At 36.6% G+C, this 17,270-nt stretch overlaps 2 protein-coding genes across 3 annotated transcripts; both read right to left on the bottom strand.

The window, feature by feature from the left end:
- Positions 1-776: 776 nt before the first annotated feature.
- On the bottom strand, positions 777-7,540 carry LOC145614819 (3-phosphoshikimate 1-carboxyvinyltransferase 2-like). The gene is made up of 8 exons (XM_081669882.1): positions 7,019-7,540; positions 5,246-5,490; positions 4,435-4,588; positions 3,144-3,358; positions 2,943-3,060; positions 2,267-2,477; positions 1,378-1,439; positions 777-1,273 (listed from the first exon to the last, which is right to left on the bottom strand). The coding sequence occupies exons 1-8, from the start codon at positions 7,346-7,348 to the stop codon at positions 1,055-1,057; spliced, it is 1,554 nt and encodes a 517-aa protein (XP_081526008.1). The 5' UTR covers positions 7,349-7,540; the 3' UTR covers positions 777-1,054.
- A 1,516-nt stretch (positions 7,541-9,056) lies between these two features.
- LOC145613335 (transketolase, chloroplastic-like) lies at positions 9,057-13,935 on the bottom strand. Of its 2 annotated transcripts, XR_014106908.1 has the most exons (9): positions 13,397-13,935; positions 12,513-12,603; positions 12,309-12,414; positions 11,942-12,224; positions 11,642-11,790; positions 11,402-11,555; positions 10,249-11,213; positions 9,491-9,643; positions 9,057-9,351 (listed from the first exon to the last, which is right to left on the bottom strand). XR_014106908.1 is itself a non-coding variant. In XM_081668420.1 (7 exons), the coding sequence occupies exons 1-7, from the start codon at positions 13,886-13,888 to the stop codon at positions 10,254-10,256; spliced, it is 2,235 nt and encodes a 744-aa protein (XP_081524546.1). In that variant the 5' UTR covers positions 13,889-13,935; the 3' UTR covers positions 9,831-10,253. The 2 variants fall into 2 exon arrangements, 1 of the variants encoding a protein (XP_081524546.1); XM_081668420.1 differs by lacking the exons at positions 9,057-9,351; positions 9,491-9,643 and having other exon boundaries at positions 9,831-11,213.
- Positions 13,936-17,270: the final 3,335 nt, after the last annotated feature.

The following is a 17,270-nucleotide window of genomic DNA, read 5'->3' as shown; positions in this document are numbered from 1 at the left end:
GAAATGAGAAGTGGTCTTAGGAGAAGAAGCTCTTCAAATTAAGAAAATGGTTATCAATATTTAAAGCAAAAATTAGAGTGGAAGTGAGTAATGTTGAGTAATAAATTGGAAAAAGTGAATCACAGTCCAACTAATATTAAAAAAAATACGTAAAATAGTGCTAGGAACCGCAAAGAACATGATGGCCAGACTACAAAGAAAGAAAGACCATAAAAATAAAACAAACATGTTTACCTTCCACCTTTCCTTTTCTTTGCTTTTTAATAATCACTTTGTCACATGCTACATTTTTTGGCGGTGATCAGGAATTAACTCACTTTCTTTTCTTCTAATCAATCATTTGACCCGATTGTGGTTGGTCTCCCACTTCTAGTTTGGGCCCCACGTACGTAAAATTAAACTCGTATTACTAACTAGCTCAGCGCTTGAGTTTTAGAGGGGGAGATAAAGGAATCCCCCTATACGGCTACACCCAAGTATTTTTGTAGTTAGTGGGGCTCGAACTTGTGACCTTAAAATCACAAGGTGAGTTCCCCACTAACTCCACTTATTTTTACATGAATCATTAGATAGGAAATGCAAAACGCCCATGAATCTAAAGATAGGTACATTTGAGTGTAAAATGTTGGAATTCGGTTATAGTGGTACTTTATTTTACCTTTTGTGATCTGCCATTTTCCTGACATGTCAGATTGTCAGTTACTATAACACCCAAACCCCCCCCCCCCCAAATAAAGAAGTCACCGACCACCGCCAAACATCAACACCAATAATAATAAGATTATTTTACTCATTCATGTTGGAAAGAAGTGAAGATGGTGAACAATTTGAAACAACAGTATGGAACTCACATTACCAAAATATGGTGTCCAAATTCTACAGTTATTGCTGTTGAATTCAGACTCAATACTAGTTTCTAAATCACATTATAAGGATTTTATTTCTAGTTGACCTGATACAAAATTAATACACTGTATAAACTAAAATCTTACAAACATGATACAAAGAATGAGGCGAAAACTCAAGCTGAAAGCATTTTAATCTTGATTCAAACTCAGTGCTTGGCAAACCTTTCTAAAACGTCAAAGTAGTCTGGGAAGGTTTTGCGGGTGCACCCTGGGTCGTTGATGGTGACGGGAACATCAGCACAGGCAGCAAGAGAGAATGCCATGGCCATTCGGTGATCATCATATGTGTCAATGGCTGTCACGTTTAGTTTCTCAGGTGGAGTGATCACACAGTAATCAGGTCCTTCTTCAACAGTTGCCCCAAGCTGAAAATTATTAAAGTGAGCCGAATGAGCACCAATTTATGTCAAATGCAGTTTTCAACAATGTTTAAAACCTACAAGAAAGTGTAATATCCAACAGCACTAACCTTTCTGAGTTCTGTGCAAATGGCAATCATCCGTTCTGTTTCCTTCACTCTCCAGCTAGCAACTGTTCAATCACATAACAAATATCACGGCCCATTTTTCTTGTACATATATCATACATGCTAAAGGAAGTATAGACCACAATTGGTTTCCGACTTTACACTGGAATGGTGAATTTGTGCACATATGTAAACTTAATCCGATAATATACTTTAGACCAAAGACAATACTGACTATCTCAGACACTGCATGCAACTGATACGAGTACTAAAGTAAAAGAAAACGTATGGAGTAGTGTCCAGTGAAGACAGTACAATTACATTATGCAAATTACATTTTGGTATGTGTATGTTGTATATCAGCCTCTATACATGCAGTTGGTGTTTTAGTTCAAGTCTTCTGATCTGTCCCTTGAAAACTTTTACGGAGTACCAGCTAAGTTAACTGATATCTCCAATCATAGTATTACTTGTGGATCATTAAAATTATAAAACGATAGTCATTTCATCACACTTTTTGAATCACAATTTTTGAGGCACTTGGCTAATTAGGTTTGGTAGTGAGAAACTCAATGCCACACAAGTGGTCCCTCACTCCTTAATTGTACCAGAAGATGCCGCATATAGCTCTTGGGAACAACAGAAATCACAACTTCCAATCATGGGGCAGTGACAACTTAACCACCATCAGAGAAAACAAAAAACAAGTTGGTTGTTGTTTACACTTTCCAAAAACAAGACAAACCCAAATTCTTATTAGCCTGACACACTAATTGTCATTATCAATTATTAATCAAGGTCCGTGTGCAAATATTAAAGTGTGATCAAGTACCAAGGAATCTACAAATGGCATAAGAAGAGAGCCAAATTCACAGAATGAAGTTGAGCATACCGTCTCTGATGGCAGTGGGCCCATCTGCATACAGGGCAACAACAGCAAGAGTCATTGCAACATCTGGCATTTTGTTCATGTTGACATCAACGGCGCGCAAGTGTTTTCTTCCAGATGAATCCCTGGGCGGTCCAGTTACAGTGACACTGTTCTCTGTCCAGGTAACCTTGCAACCCATTTTCTCAAGAACTTCGGCAAATTTTACATCACCCTGTGTAAAAGTGATGGGACAAGTAAGATGCTAGTCAACAAAAGAGTATTGGATACAAACAAAACACGAAGATGAGGTACATGGCTATACAGAATTATATAAAAAAATGCTGATCAACTTTATACAAGCAAAAATGGTTTATTGAGCTGCGATTGGAAAGAGTTAATAGAGAGTGTCATAAACTAAAATCAAAGAAAGAGTTAATAGAGAGTGTCAAAGAAAGAGTTAATAGAGAGTGTCATAAACTAAAATCAAAGAATATAAAGTCCGTGATCTTTTTATTTTTTTTTATTATTATTTTTTTTAATAGCCTCTCATCTTGAACTTTTTGTTACATTTATCAAATTTGGAGTATCAAACAGTCATGCTTATGGCAAGAAAATGAGTATAAAAAAGAGTATTTTAGAGCTAAGCTGAGAGCTCAAAAAAGGGCCAAGTAATGATGTGAAAGGCTTTGAACATTACCTGTAAACTGCTTGTTCCACAACCCTCAACAGTCACAGTTCCACCAGTGACTGCAGCCCCTGCTAGGAAGTAACTAGCACTTGAAGCATCACCCTCAACATATGCATTTCCAGGAGATCTGAGGTAACATAATTCCATTTTAGTATACTAGATTAATAGTGGAGTGGCTTTGAAGGGCACAATAACAGAGATGAGACTTACTTGTACTTCTGACCACCTCGGATCAAGAACCTATCCCAGTTAGCACTATGCTCTACTGATACACCAAAACGTTCCATCAACTTTATTGTCATCTCCACATAAGGTACAGAAATCAATTTATCAATGATCTCAACTTCAACGTCTCCAAGACCTAAAGGTGTTGCCATGAGCAGCGCAGTCAAATATTGGCTACTAACTGATCCTGAGAGCTTGACCTGCAAAGAATATGTTTTATAAAAAGGTATAAATTAAATGGAAAATAGAGCTTTTCACATCACAAAATGAAATCCATAGCGATTAGCATTTATAAAAAGAAAAATATAGCCTAATGTCTGGAATAGGCTAACATACAATGACAAATGCAGCATTTTATTTAGTAATCTTTACTTGGAAAACTTCAAAGCATTAAAAATCATCACATAACTCAACATTTTCTCCAATTCTTGCAATAACTTTACATTTATATGAAGCAACTACAAACACATGGAGCTTTGCTAATTGCTAAAGACCAGAATCACTAAAACCTCACAATGATAAGAAAATAAACACTGGAAAACTTATCATGCTCAACCAATAAGCAGTCAATGTTTTACGATCTGATTTGTTGCAAGGATCAATGTATCACCAAAATCGTCATCCAACTTTGCACTTCTCTTCCTTACCTTAAATGCAGTCATCACATATAGTGCGTATCACCCAAATTCAACTATCCAAAATGTAAAAGTCTGAGCAAATAAATGGAGCTTTCTTTTGAGGACAATATAGGAGTATTAACTATTAATTACATAAACCAAAAACCAGGATACTCTTTGAATCTCAGATACGGAGTAAATGATTTACATAAATAAACAAAGGTAACGTAACTACTAATCAATTTCATACACACATAACACCAGAAACCTCAAGTGACTTAGACATTAGGATACCAATACTATTTGGATCTTAAAAGTAACTTAAACAACTTCATCCACTCAGATAAGAGAAGATTCACCCTTTTCAGCTATTCTACTGTTGCTTACTGCCAGATTTACAGCATAAATACATTCTCCCATAAAGCATGTCTCTGGAAGAGCTTGATATATTGGAAAATCATTAAATAGAAACCCAGGAATCCATCATCAACTCCATCCCACAAAGTATACATCCCAAAAATTGAAAGAAACAGAAACAGAACAGGGCAGATTTACAAGTCCAGTAAGAACTGCTGAGAAATCAGTGAGTGCAACATCAACTCAGTTATGTTTATCAATAAAATAAGTTAAAAAAAGGACTTTTAAAAAGTGTTAAATACCTTTCCCCCTGGAAGGCCCCCATTAGCATTAACCCGGACAGGAGGACAATCCGTGCCAAGAAAACAGTCAACATCAGCACCAAGTTGCTTCAGACCAGCTACCAAATCCCCAATGGGTCGCTCCCTCATTCTTGGCACTCCATCAAGTACATAACTGAAGAGACCAAAAGGAGGAGGTATCAGAAATTAAAGCGCAGGGATATTAATGTCTAGCTGCGGAAACCATTTATAAGAGCCAACAGATTACCTTCTACTTCACAAATGCATTTCATTCTTTAGCACTTTCATGCTCAACCTTGATCAATAAACGTAAAATCATGACATATTATAGCAATATTGTTACTAATTTAAAAGTCAAACATATTCCTTAGCTCTATAGTTTACATCTAGTCAGTCAAAATAACTGTATGTTGTTTTTCCAACTTATAATACAAGCAATCACATCAGAAAGCAGCAGCTTTTTCTGCCTCCAGTGTTATTCAGAGTTTGCTGAGCTGTTAAATAAACAAGATCCCTGGACAGTTCACAAATTTCACACTATCTGGAGACATGTGGCTATAAAGCCCTCAATTAGGGGTGTGCTATATAATTGGACTACTTATGGCTCCCAACACATGCTCAAATGAGGAGGAACATCCCCCCCCCCCCCCCCACCCCCCCTCTTTTTCCTCCATGTAGCTGCAACTGCAGCAATAAGAGTCTAAGAAACAGTTTCCTAGTATAGAGAATAGAAGAACATTAAACAGCCTAGCAGCTGACAGAAAGATAAAGTTAGCACTTAGCAGTGCATAAAAGAAATTATTACACGTACCTAGACTTTCCTCCGGCAACAGCAACTGCGGCTGTCAATGGACGCATTGCTGTTCCTGCATTTCCAAGGAAAAGTTCAACTTCACCCCCTCCCTCTTTACCAGCAGGAAATAGACCACCACAACCCTCCACAATTGCCCTTTTGGCTGTCTTATCATCCTCTACATTTAGCCCAAGAGTTCTTAAAGCATCCAGCATGTAACGAATATCATCACTATATAGCAAGTTGTCCACCACTGTTGTCCCCTGTAGCATAATTTTAGTTAGGATGCTGGGAATTTTAGGAAGTGGAAAGCAAGTTTGGGGAAAAATGAAAAAGGAATGGAGAAAATAAACACAACAAATATGATGCAAATCAGAATAATAATAGAGCAAAAACAAAGGCATATTAACCCAAGGCTAATAACATAATTTTATATGGTGAATTTGGATAATATAGGGGATAGCAGGCTTAGTAGTATAAATTTGCAGGTAGCTGCATCTATTTTTCTACCAAATACTGGCATATTAACCAGCAAAACGGAAGATTTTCCCATCTCTCAAATAATGGCAAATTAATTAGCAAAACAGAGATTTTCCCCATCCCTGATGCAGCATGTCCTGAGAACAGATATTGCTGACTGATCTTGGAAGGAGGATGCTTTTCAGAGCTTCACAGGGTGTATATGCTATGTTAGCATGTTAAGAATTTGAGATGCAATGCAATAATTAGGTTGCTTCAGTATAGTCTGGGCTTCCCAATAGAAAGCGGTAAAATGCTCCCTCTTTTTTATTCATTTGCACTACGTGGAGTTTCATGGGTAGCGATTATAGAATGGGGGAAATATAGATTATTGATGCTAAAATAAAAAGGAAACCATGCAGCATTCATCCAAAAAGATGTTTGAATCCTCTATCACAGTGAAAAGAATCCCATGGGCAATATATTCTAAGGGTGCGATTCTGCTATTTACATTGCAGCAAAGGCTGTACATGTTAAGGTCTTTTGGTTGGGGGACAAGAGATGTAATGGCATACTGCATATTGGAGAGAGAGAAATTAGTATATCAGCAGCTGCTGATTACGACACACGAGTCACAAATATGCTGCAGTTTGAGATTTGTTATACCCATAATCCTATCGGTTAATGTTATTTCTTCCCTGATAAGAGGAATATGGTTCTAAGATGAGACAAAACTGCGAAACAAATACGTCAACACAGAGCTCAATTTGTTACTTCTATCACCCCCAAACAAAATACACTAGAACCTGTCCCAAGGATTTTCAGTTAGCCAAGAACAGGGCAAAATTTGAGGCAAAACTGAAACTTTTAATGCATAATGAATTGAAACAGTGAAAAATTATAACCTTCAACACCTATCCCAATTTTTAAGCTTAAATCCCAGCAAGAAAATGCCCAGCCCTTCAGTACCCCTACCCTTAAAAACAAGAAAAAGGAGACAAAATCCGTAATCATCTACTTCAAATAATACCAGTAATTTCATCCTTCATCATACTATAACAAATCTTCACACAATAAATAACCCAACATTTCCAGAATTACTCTATAATTCTCACAAGCACCACATAATCCAACAAACAACCTAGCACAAACTCTCAATTAGACCATTCCAGTAACATAAGAACTATTCGCATGATTTTCAGCTAGTGCACACATTAAAAGTATCGACAAACAATGTTTTTTCGTTATGTTTTTTTTTAAATAAAAAATCTAAATTGAATCATCAAATATACAAATTCACAAATAATCATAAATCAAATAATTGAAAACTACCTCAGCAAGGGCAGCTAAAAGAAGAATTCGATTAGATAAAGACTTAGACCCCGGCAATTGAACAGTGCCAGAGATCTCTTTAATGGGTTCCAACACAATTTCTGAAGCACTTGAAGATTTCTCAGCAGCAGCAACTGATGCACGAACCCTAAAAGCAACTGATGATTGCCCACCAACCCTTTCATTTCTGAAAGACTTAAGTTTTGGACAAAATCTCAAATTTGATCCAAATTTAACATTTTTCAATGATTTGGGCATGTGGGTTTTGGGCAAATTGGGGCAAAATTGAGCACCTTGAACACCATTGTTAATGGTTGTAGCTTGAGACATTGTTGTTTTCAATTAAATTTTGTTACTTTTTGTGTTTGATGGTTGAAATGTAGGTGGGCTTTAGCCTTTTTAGAGGAGAGAGAAAGATGGGATTAAGCAGTTGAGGAAGACAAGAGGAGAGAAGAGGACTCACCAACCAAAATTTTGGTGGCCAAAGAGAGGGGGGTTGGTGTAGTATAATGGAATGAAAAAATATTGTTGTGGTTGAATTTTGGGGTAGTTGGTGAAATAAAATAAATTTTAAAAAGGGTAAATGATCAATTGCTAAGCATGTTGAACTTTTTTTTTTGGTGTTTAGAGAGCCACAAGGGCGGGGTGAGAATCGATCCCAGGATCTCCTGGAATTTGAGAGAGAAGTTCTAACCACTAGAGCTATCTATCACTCTCTAAGCATGTTGAACTTTGAACATATGATTGTTGATAGCACTCAAAGTGATGGTCTCTTTTAAATTAGGACTATACTATGGCTATGGGACTCTTTGTTTTTAAGTTTTTGGTGAGTAAAGGTCTAAAGAGAAGTGTTTTACTAAACGAAATTTTAGATAGGTAATTTAACTCCGTTTAAATATTTTTTTTATTGCAAATTACAAGAAAAAGGAAAAATTAGTATCTGTATTTATGTGATAGTTTAAGATCCAGCTGAATCATATATAGAGTACTTTTTTAAATATTTAATTTCTACTATCGTGATAATTGAGGTATAAGTAGTATACTCAATCAATTGAATCAAATATATAAATGGTTTGTGGATTTCCTTTTTGAGGATTAATCCATACTTATACATTGTTTTGATTTGAAATATTTATTATTTTATTAAATTTAATGTATTATTTTCTAAGAAAGTTTATATTGTTGTCGACGCTCTAATTTTTTTTTTACCCATCCTAATATAATTTTCCGTACACATAATTTAATAGGAGAAGATTTACTTTGTTTAGATATGATGTATCGTCTCATGTCAATCCATCATTCCACCAACCCCATTGCCTAGGAAGAATTTTGCAATTTCTTTTGCCTAATTGCATGGAAATGACATGAGAAATTTAGGTCCAAAAAATTACTTCGACGTTGCTATTGTGATTTAATGGCTCATTAGTTTTGATTATTTCTATAAATTTATAGTTATCAAAATTTAAAATACTACATAAAGAATTAAAATATGTCAATGAGAGAGAGAATAGGATGATTAGGATAGAATATGCCACTCTTGCATTAGCTACAAATCTACAATAATAAATTTAGTGTTGTCAACAGACCAAGGAAGCACTCCAAATATTTCACAAATAAATGACAATTAGATTAGCATATATACCTACCCACCTTTTCAACTCTCTAACATTGCTCATTTGTCATTCTTAAAGCTTTGATCAATTGTGACAGCCTTATTCAAACACCACTATCCTTACCTACCTCCCATGGGGGCAGCTAAATCGTCAGTGTTCATTTTTTTTTTTTTTTTTTTTTTTTTGGCTTTATTGTATGTAAAAATTTGGTTATGTATCTGAAGAGCTTTTTTTTTTTTTTTTTTTTTCTTTTTTTTCAGCCACTCTCTTATTGTATATCAAACGGGATGTAGCAGACTAATAGTACCTCTGTGTACCTTGAATTTGCCACTGACAAATAATGAACGGTCAATAACAAGTTACTCGTATCTTATTCTTACTAGTACAGACGAGCCTAGATTTGTAAGGGATAATCAAATCCACATTAGACGCTGCAGCAACTCCTTGCAACGCACGACCAATAAATTCACTTTCCTTCTTAGTGAACAATCTAAAAGAATCTTGCCATACTACGCCGCATCCCTGATAAAACTTCGACGCCTTAGTAATAACCATACGTTCCAGATTCACAGCACTTTTTAACAATAAGTAAGCATATGCTATATATTGTGTATTAAAACAACCTAATTCAGCCTCCTTCAAGTTTGTGTGTACACAAGGGGCTGGAATGTTTTCTGAATCCATAAATCCTTTATCGAAACATGGATTATACAAAGGCATCTGCAACAAAAGGGAAACAAATTATATCAAATAATCAAATAAAATTATAAAAGTATATACACGAGCACGACTCCTAGATAGATCTGACACTAGAAAACAAACAAAATGGCCCAAATTAAGGAGAAGGAACTATACTCACCAGCACATAAAGACTCTGCAACAATGGAAAGGATTTGAGAAGGCAAGGAAGAAACTTTAGCATATTAACTTCACGATCACGATACATCATGTACAAGTTTAACCTCAACACGAACTGAAATATTGTGGTTGGATGAGTAGGTAGTTTATGTATCTGAAACAACAATGAAATTGTATTGAATAGTGCCTGTAGTGAACAGATTGATAGATAAAAGAAACAAAGTTCATTTAAAAAAACTGAGATCATGTGAGAATTAAGGTGAATATTAGGAACTAACCACTAACCACAACTCCACAATATATTACTCAGATTAGATGTAATTGATCAAGCATGGGGTGCAATAAGGGGGATTTATTGTTTTTTAAAAAAACTGACACAGCTCGCACCATTTAGAAAACTCATAAAATCAATAGGTCTAACTGGATCTTAGCTTGTTATGCTTTGGCGTTCATATTACAGAACACTATAGATGAAGATGATAGTTACTTAAAATCAATTACCAAATAGCACAAACTACAGAGGTCTACAATGCTCAATAGGCTGACATAAATCATAAACATCTACTCTGTGAAATGGCTTTCCTTTAGGTCTTCCTCGAGGCTCAAACCTCAACTGAACTTGGCTCTGTTGTTTACGATAAAACAAGTATTATCAAACTCTCTTATTATGAGATCCACCCCCCTTCCAATGAACAATACAAAAACTGTATGGAGAAAAAAGTGGGAATCGCGGCAATCAAAAACACAGAGATAACCCACCATGTCTAGCATAGTGATTTAGCTGCTTCAATGACGGCCTCTTTTGTGATTCCCAACTCCTTGTATATCTTGTCAGCAGGAGCACTGGCTCCAAACCGGTCAATACCAATTGCCTTACCCTTGCAGCCAACATACTTCAACCACCCAAATGTAGTTCCAGCTTCAATGCTCACTCTAGCTGTCACATCAGCTGGCAATACGCTCTCTTTGTATGACTCAGACTGAGCATCGAAAAGCTCCCATGAAACAAATGACACAACTCTAACAGCCTTTCCGTCTTTTCTAAGATCATCAGCAGCTTTAGCAGCAATCTCTAGTTCAGAACCAGTTCCCATCAGGATAACATCTGGGTTGTTTCCCTTTGAATTGTCAGAAATGATGTAACCACCTTTTTCAACCCCTTCAATAGAAGTTCCAGGAAGCTGGGGAAGTTTTTGTCGAGAAAGAGCAAGAATAGAGGGTGTCTTTTTGTTCAGTACTGCGACTCTGTAGGCACCAGCTGTCTCAGTACCATCTGCAGGCCGGAACATAAAAACATTTGGCATGGCCCGGAAACTCGCCAAATGCTCAATGGGCTGATGAGTCGGCCCGTCTTCCCCAAGTCCAATAGAGTCATGGGTCATGACAAAGATGACCCCAGCCTGGGACAAGGCAGCCATCCTTATGGAAGCTCTCATGTAGTCAGTGAAGACGAAGAAAGTTGCACAGTAGGGGATGAAGCCTGGGCTGTGGAGAGCAATCCCATTGCAGATGGATCCCATTCCATGCTCCCGAACACCAAAACGAAGGTTCCTTTCCTCAGGAGTGTCCTTCTGGAAATTTCCAAACATCTTCAACAAAGTCATGTTTGAGGAAGCAAGGTCAGCACTTCCACCAAGAAAACCTGGAAGAACTGTCGCAAGGGCGTTCAGGCATTGTTGAGACAGATTTCTTGTAGCATCACCAGGGCTTTCGGGGGTGTATGTCTGTAGAAGATCAGAAACAAGCTTTTCAATTCTACTGTCATACATCAAAAAGTATACAATCCAGAAATAGCTGTTCCTCAAGTACTATTTCATTATCAAAGCCTCAAAAGAATCAACATTAAAAGCTAGAACTGGAATTCTGTCAAGACATCAAATTATATAGTGTAGCTGTGTAGGTCAATACTAACCGGAAGTGCTTTCTCCCAGCCAGAAGGTAATTCACCAGTGATGATAGACTTCAACTCTGCAGCTTCATCACTGTACTTCTTCACATACTCAGAGAATTTAGAATTCCACTCAGCTTCAAGGGCTGCTCCCTCAGAAGTGTGGCGGCTCCAATGTCTGCAAAGAAATCAAGATGAGAATTCCAAGAAATTTAACTGTTCAGATGACACAGAAAATTAAGTAAATCATTCACAATAACTCACTTTTTAACATCCTCAGGTACATGGAATGGCTCATATGGCCATCCAAGGTTGCTCCTTGTTGCTTCCACTTCCTTAGCTCCCAAGGCACTACCATGCACGCTGTATGAATTTGACTTGTTTGGAGAGCCATAACCAATAGTTGTAGTCACCTACAATCACAAAGTTGGAATCCACTCTATTACACCATTGATACTCAAAAGCAGTAAGATGACTCATCCATGCAATAAAGATCAGGAAACATTGAAACTTTGATATTAACAAAGATATATGACAGCCCATCATTGAAGTGATGATATGCACCTTGATTAAGGTTGGCTTGTCCTTAACAGCCTTAGCCTCTCTGATTGCAGCGCGAATTTCATCGTAGCCATTGTTACCATTCTTGACCCAAATCACATGCCACCCAAGAGCCTCAAACCGTTTGTCAACATCCTCAGTGAATGCAATATCAGTGCTACCATCAATAGATATATGGTTGTCATCATAGAATGCAATAAGCTTTCCAAGTCCCCAATGCCCTGCTAGGGAACAGGCTTCCTGAGAAACACCTTCCATTTGGCAACCATCTCCGAGAATTGCATACCTGAAAGACCCAAAGGGAAAGGCATGTTAGGATGAGAAACACAGCCAGCTTATTTAAATCATTAGTAGGATAGAAGAAACCTACGTGTAGTGATCAACGATCTCCATATCAGGCTTGTTAAAACGAGCAGCCAGGTGCTTCTCTGCAAGTGCCAACCCAACAGCATTGGCAATACCCTGACCAAGGGGTCCTGCAAAATCGAGGACATGATTAGAAATACAAAACACATAATACATTTTCGTTACAAAAGTGAAAGACCGTGTTTAAAGTTTAATCACAAGTCCCAACCAGTGGTGACTTCAATTCCGGGAGTCTCGAAATTCTCTGGATGACCAGGGGTCCTGCTTTCCCACTGGCGGAAGTTCTTCAAATCTTCTTCCTGATATAAAATAATTCCAACGACAGAAAGTGAGATTTTTAGTCAGATAAGAATGCAATGCCATCTTGCTAAACATGAATATAGCTGACCGGAAAGTGAACATAGGAAAAAGCAAGCACCATCAAAAGTAAATTAGATACCACTCCATGAGAAAATGCCAAATTCAAAACTCAAGGCATCTTAGTAAAAGTCAAACTATATAGCTCCTAATTGATTGTGAGCTGCAATCAATGCCAATTTCTTGCACAATTGGATAGCTGGGAATGAGCAACAAAATAGCCTTAGGTATTTGACCAGAGCTAGAGCTAGAGCTAGGTGCACCCGAGTGCACGACCAGAAGCATCTTTCCCAGTTCTAGCTACAATCTTCTAATTGTCACATCTAATGCAAATTTGTTAATTCTTGAATATTACTATAAATTTGACATCGTTCCTAAGAAAATATAAATTTGACACAGAAACAAGCAGTCAAAAACCATACAATCTACTAACCACATAATCACTAGACATGTAAATCATGCAAATTATCACAACCACAAGTTATCATATAAAATATATTAATAAAAACAAAATATATATAAACCCAAGTCAGCATCAATAAAATGAAGTCAACCAAAGAATTCCAAAGCAACTGATAATAATACTACCAAAATCAGAAATCAACATCACCAAGATCACAACATTCCAAACAAATGAAAGATACCCAGATCAAAACAACAAAACCCCATTTCAAATTCTCAAGCAAACAATCAAAATCAACAAAAAGAAAGACAAGAGAAGAGAGAGAAAATTACAGTGACACTGTCATAACCAGCCAAGTGAAGGAGAGCATACTGAAGCATACACCCATGACCGGCGGACAAAACAAAGCGATCACGGTTGAACCAATAAGGGTTCTTCGGATTATACCGCATAACTTCATCGTACAAAATGTGACCCATCGGAGCACAACCCATGGGTAAACCCGGGTGTCCCGAATTCGCCTTTTCGACAGCATCAATCGCCAAAAACCGGATCGTATTCACCGATTTATCGATCAGGGTATCTTCAGTAGTACCAGATTTGTCGAGGGATTCCACCGCCGAGGCGCGTACGGTGGCGCGTGGGGCCACGCGCCGGGAGGTTTTTAGAGAGAAAGAAGATGATTTGAGGAGAGAAGAAGAAGAAGAGGAGGAGGAGGAGAGAGAAAGTGAAGAAGGAAGACGGTTTGTGGGTGTTGAAGGGTTGCGAGAGGAGGAAGTACGGCCGGCGGAGATGGCTTGAGAGAGAGAAAGAGAGGACGCCATTGTTGGAATTGTAGAGAGAGAAAGTAAGGTTTAGGTGGGGATTATGATTTGAGTAGAAATAAGAGGGAGGAGAGAGAAAATTAAGTAACAACTTTTAAAAATTTTGAAAAAAAAAGGGGGGTTGGTGGCCGTTTGATGTATGAGAGAGATGATCAGAACCGTTGACTGGTTTAATTGGTGATTTGGTGGGTTGGTGGAATTTTTTTATTTTTGGGAAATTTGATAGAAATATATTCTATTTTAAAACATATGAATAGATGATGATGATGAGATCATTTCATAAGTCACTTAATGTTTTTGGTGATTAATATTAAGGGGAGTACTAAATGCAGGCAGTTACCTAAATGCAGAATAAATTATTTTTTTAAAAAAGATTATATTCCAAATTTGCCCTTAATTTAATTTAATCCTTTACACTTTTTTTTAAAAGATTAAAATTAAATCCTTTACACTCCCAACAATATGTCTATATAAACATTCCTACCGTTTAATTTACAACCATATTCTAACGTATTCAACCTTTTATCCTATTAAATATTCAATACTATACAAATTCATGGACAATAATAAAGTGCACTACGACGATTTTTTTGAGGTATGAAAATTATGTGCTGTAAATTTTTTTTCTTCGCAAAATCTAAGTTATAGAAGAACAATCAAACAAAATAAAATTTCCATCTTAAACGGAACTTTTTATTCGTGGGTATGTATCACGGTGTTGGTTGTGTTGCCAGGGGTGAACAGTACCCCTAGCTACGATTTCCGGGGGTCTCCAGCACCCCCCGGCTACGATTTCCGGGGGTACTTTTCCGGGGGTCTTTAGTACCCCCCGGAAATCATAGCTGGGGGTAAATGATACCCCCCGGAAATCATGTTTAACTAGTACCCCTTGGAAATCATAGCCGACCGTGAACGACTTCTTCGTCTCTAGAGCTTAGATTGAAAAATTGTGAGGGAAATGATGAAATAAAATGAATTGTAAAAAAAAAAATGGCAACTGAAATGGTAAATGAAATGGAAAAAAATAGAAAATGAAATGAATTGCAAAAGATAAAATGTAAAAAATAATAGTCTGGTGAAATGACAAATTAGTTTTTTTCATTTTAGAAAAGGGTATTTCAGTCTTTTATTATTTTGTTATCATTAATTAATTTCTGCATTTAGGTTATTTTATACTGCATTAAGTACTTGCGAATATTAAATGGAAGAAAGAAAACTAATTGCATTACTTGAATCGTCATTTGGGATGTATGTAACACAATATCCATATGTAACAATTTGATTCTCATCAAATATAATAGGAAAAATTCAAGTTTATCTCTGAGATTAACATTCAAGTTTATCTCTGAGATTAATATCCAAGTTAATCTGATTAAAGTTGTGAGAGGAGATTAACTTAAAATGTCAATCTCAGACTGGGGCTCCCTCAATATAATAATAATAATATATAGATTAATTATTAAAGTGAATAAAAAAGTGTATATCAATAGTGTAAAAGTTGGTACGTTAGAAACTTATACGAAGTAACTAATATAGAGTAATGGAAGAATTATGATATTTTTGCCACTCTATTATTTGGGTATCTCCAAAGAGTAGTTGAGCTTGATTGCTGAACATGAAGGTTTCTAGATTGTAGCAACTTCATCTGAAGCTCAAGGTTTGATTAAAGAATAGTGAATTAATTACTAAATTAATGGTAAGGATGGGTTAACTTTGGTGCATAATGGCTTTTGGGGTTGTGGGCGAGTCGCACTACTCTAAACAACTCACTAGAGCTCAGTAGATAGTGTTGGGAAATGCAACTTTTTTGTATGGGTATGCAAGTATGCAACTACTAGTGTTTTATTAATGAATTGTTTTATCATTCGTAATTATTGACCGATAATATAATTAATTAAGAGAAGAGATTAAGAGAATGCCACCACGGTTGCCAAACATGAACTTCATATCTAGAATTTATGGTATAATTTTGGAAAAATTAACAAGAATAATCTGAACTATTGATGGTATTCTCATTTTAATCATAACTAAACTTTAACCTAGAATAATCCTAACTAATGAGGTAGTCTTCTCAAAATAGTCTCACTTGTTTGTTAACTTATGTAACCGGTCACATTGATGATGTGTCAACTCCTTATAGGTCGTTGGCTGCTCATCACCATGAGTGGCATCACCTCTCGCCCACCCACCTCTCTGCACCACCCTGTATCCTTGACCGTAATTTCACATCATCTCCTCTCATTTATCCTTGTTAGATTCCCTACCTTCATCACCTGCCTTTTCCTCCACCATGAATGACCCTTTCTTTTCATACAAAAAGAAATTTTTTTTTTGGGAAGTCCTCTGCCCTTTATTCCTCCATGGACGCCCCTTCTTTTTTTTAAAAGTTATTGTGGGTAGGATGGCGGAAGAGCGTGGGTGGCCGGAGGTGTTGGGTGGTTTGCTGGTGGTCAGATACGAGGGGTGCGGAGGGGTTGGTTGGGTGCCTGGTGGGATTGATCAGGTGGTGTAATTGGGTTAGGTTGGATGAGTTAGCGGTGGTCAAGTACTCAAGTGTGGAGAGAGTAACTAATGGGCTGGTGGTGGTCAAGTGAGGTGGAGAGAGGAGAGAGGAGAGAGAAAGGAGGGAGAGTGAGTAAATGAGTAAATGACCCCTCATAAAAAATAAAAAAATAATAATAAAAAAAAAAACCGGTTAAAAAGGTTACAAGTAAATGAGACTATTTTGAGAAGACTACCTCATTAGTTAGGATTATTCTAGGTTAAAGCTTAGTTGGGATTAAAATGAGAAGACCATCAATAGTTCGGATTATTTTTGTTAATTTTTCCAATAATTTTTCGATTTATTCTATGTTTGCAACATTTTCTATTGACATGTATCTTAATAAAGAGATTAGATTAAGTAAATGAATAAATTTTAAACAAATCAACCAACACAAAGAAAAAATAATTGGTTTACCAGCGATATGATTGATTCATATTAACCGATCAATTCCTTAAATTGAATAATGCTACTCCTAATGTATACAAGTTATAGGACTTAATTTGATTCTTTAGGTGACTATTGACTAGCAAACTAAGACAATAGATAGAAATTGATGCTCATGTTTAGATCTAATAAAAGGTAAAAGAATTTTATCAATTCTTAAAGGATGGTCTAGAATTGTTTTTAAAAATTAGTTAAAGAGAAATTGTCACCTTTTAAGTCACGATCACGAATACCATTTTCTTCCATTGAGAAGCCACAACTATGAAGAACATTACCATAGAGGTGATTGGTTTAGATAAAAAGATGTGTGTTTCAAATGGCTGTAGCTTGTATGTTCTTTTATTTTCCTAAATAATTTTACTACACAATTGAAATATGTAAAAGAAACAAATC

This window comes from Chenopodium album, chromosome 25, assembly GCF_948465745.1.
Source record: "Chenopodium album chromosome 25, dcCheAlbu1.1, whole genome shotgun sequence".
NCBI lineage: Eukaryota > Viridiplantae > Streptophyta > Magnoliopsida > Caryophyllales > Amaranthaceae > Chenopodium > Chenopodium album.
This window is presented reverse-complemented; position numbering and strand designations above follow the sequence as displayed.

Coding starts and splice junctions, on each gene's coding strand:
- LOC145614819 (XM_081669882.1), bottom strand. CDS start 7,348: ATGTCTCAAGCTACAACCATTAACAATGGTGTTCAAGGTGCTCAATTT. Junction 5,491..7,018: donor TTTTAGCTGCCCTTGCTGAG/GTAGTTTTCAAT, acceptor ATTATGCTACAG/GGGACAACAGTGGTGGACAA. Junction 1,274..1,377: donor TTTGCACAGAACTCAGAAAG/GTTAGTGCTGTT, acceptor AATAATTTTCAG/CTTGGGGCAACTGTTGAAGA.
- LOC145613335 (XM_081668420.1), bottom strand. CDS start 13,888: ATGGCGTCCTCTCTTTCTCTCTCTCAAGCCATCTCCGCCGGCCGTACT. Junction 12,604..13,396: donor CTGGTTATGACAGTGTCACT/GTAATTTTCTCT, acceptor ATTTTATATCAG/GAAGAAGATTTGAAGAACTT. Junction 11,556..11,641: donor GTACCTGAGGATGTTAAAAA/GTGAGTTATTGT, acceptor ATTTCTTTGCAG/ACATTGGAGCCGCCACACTT.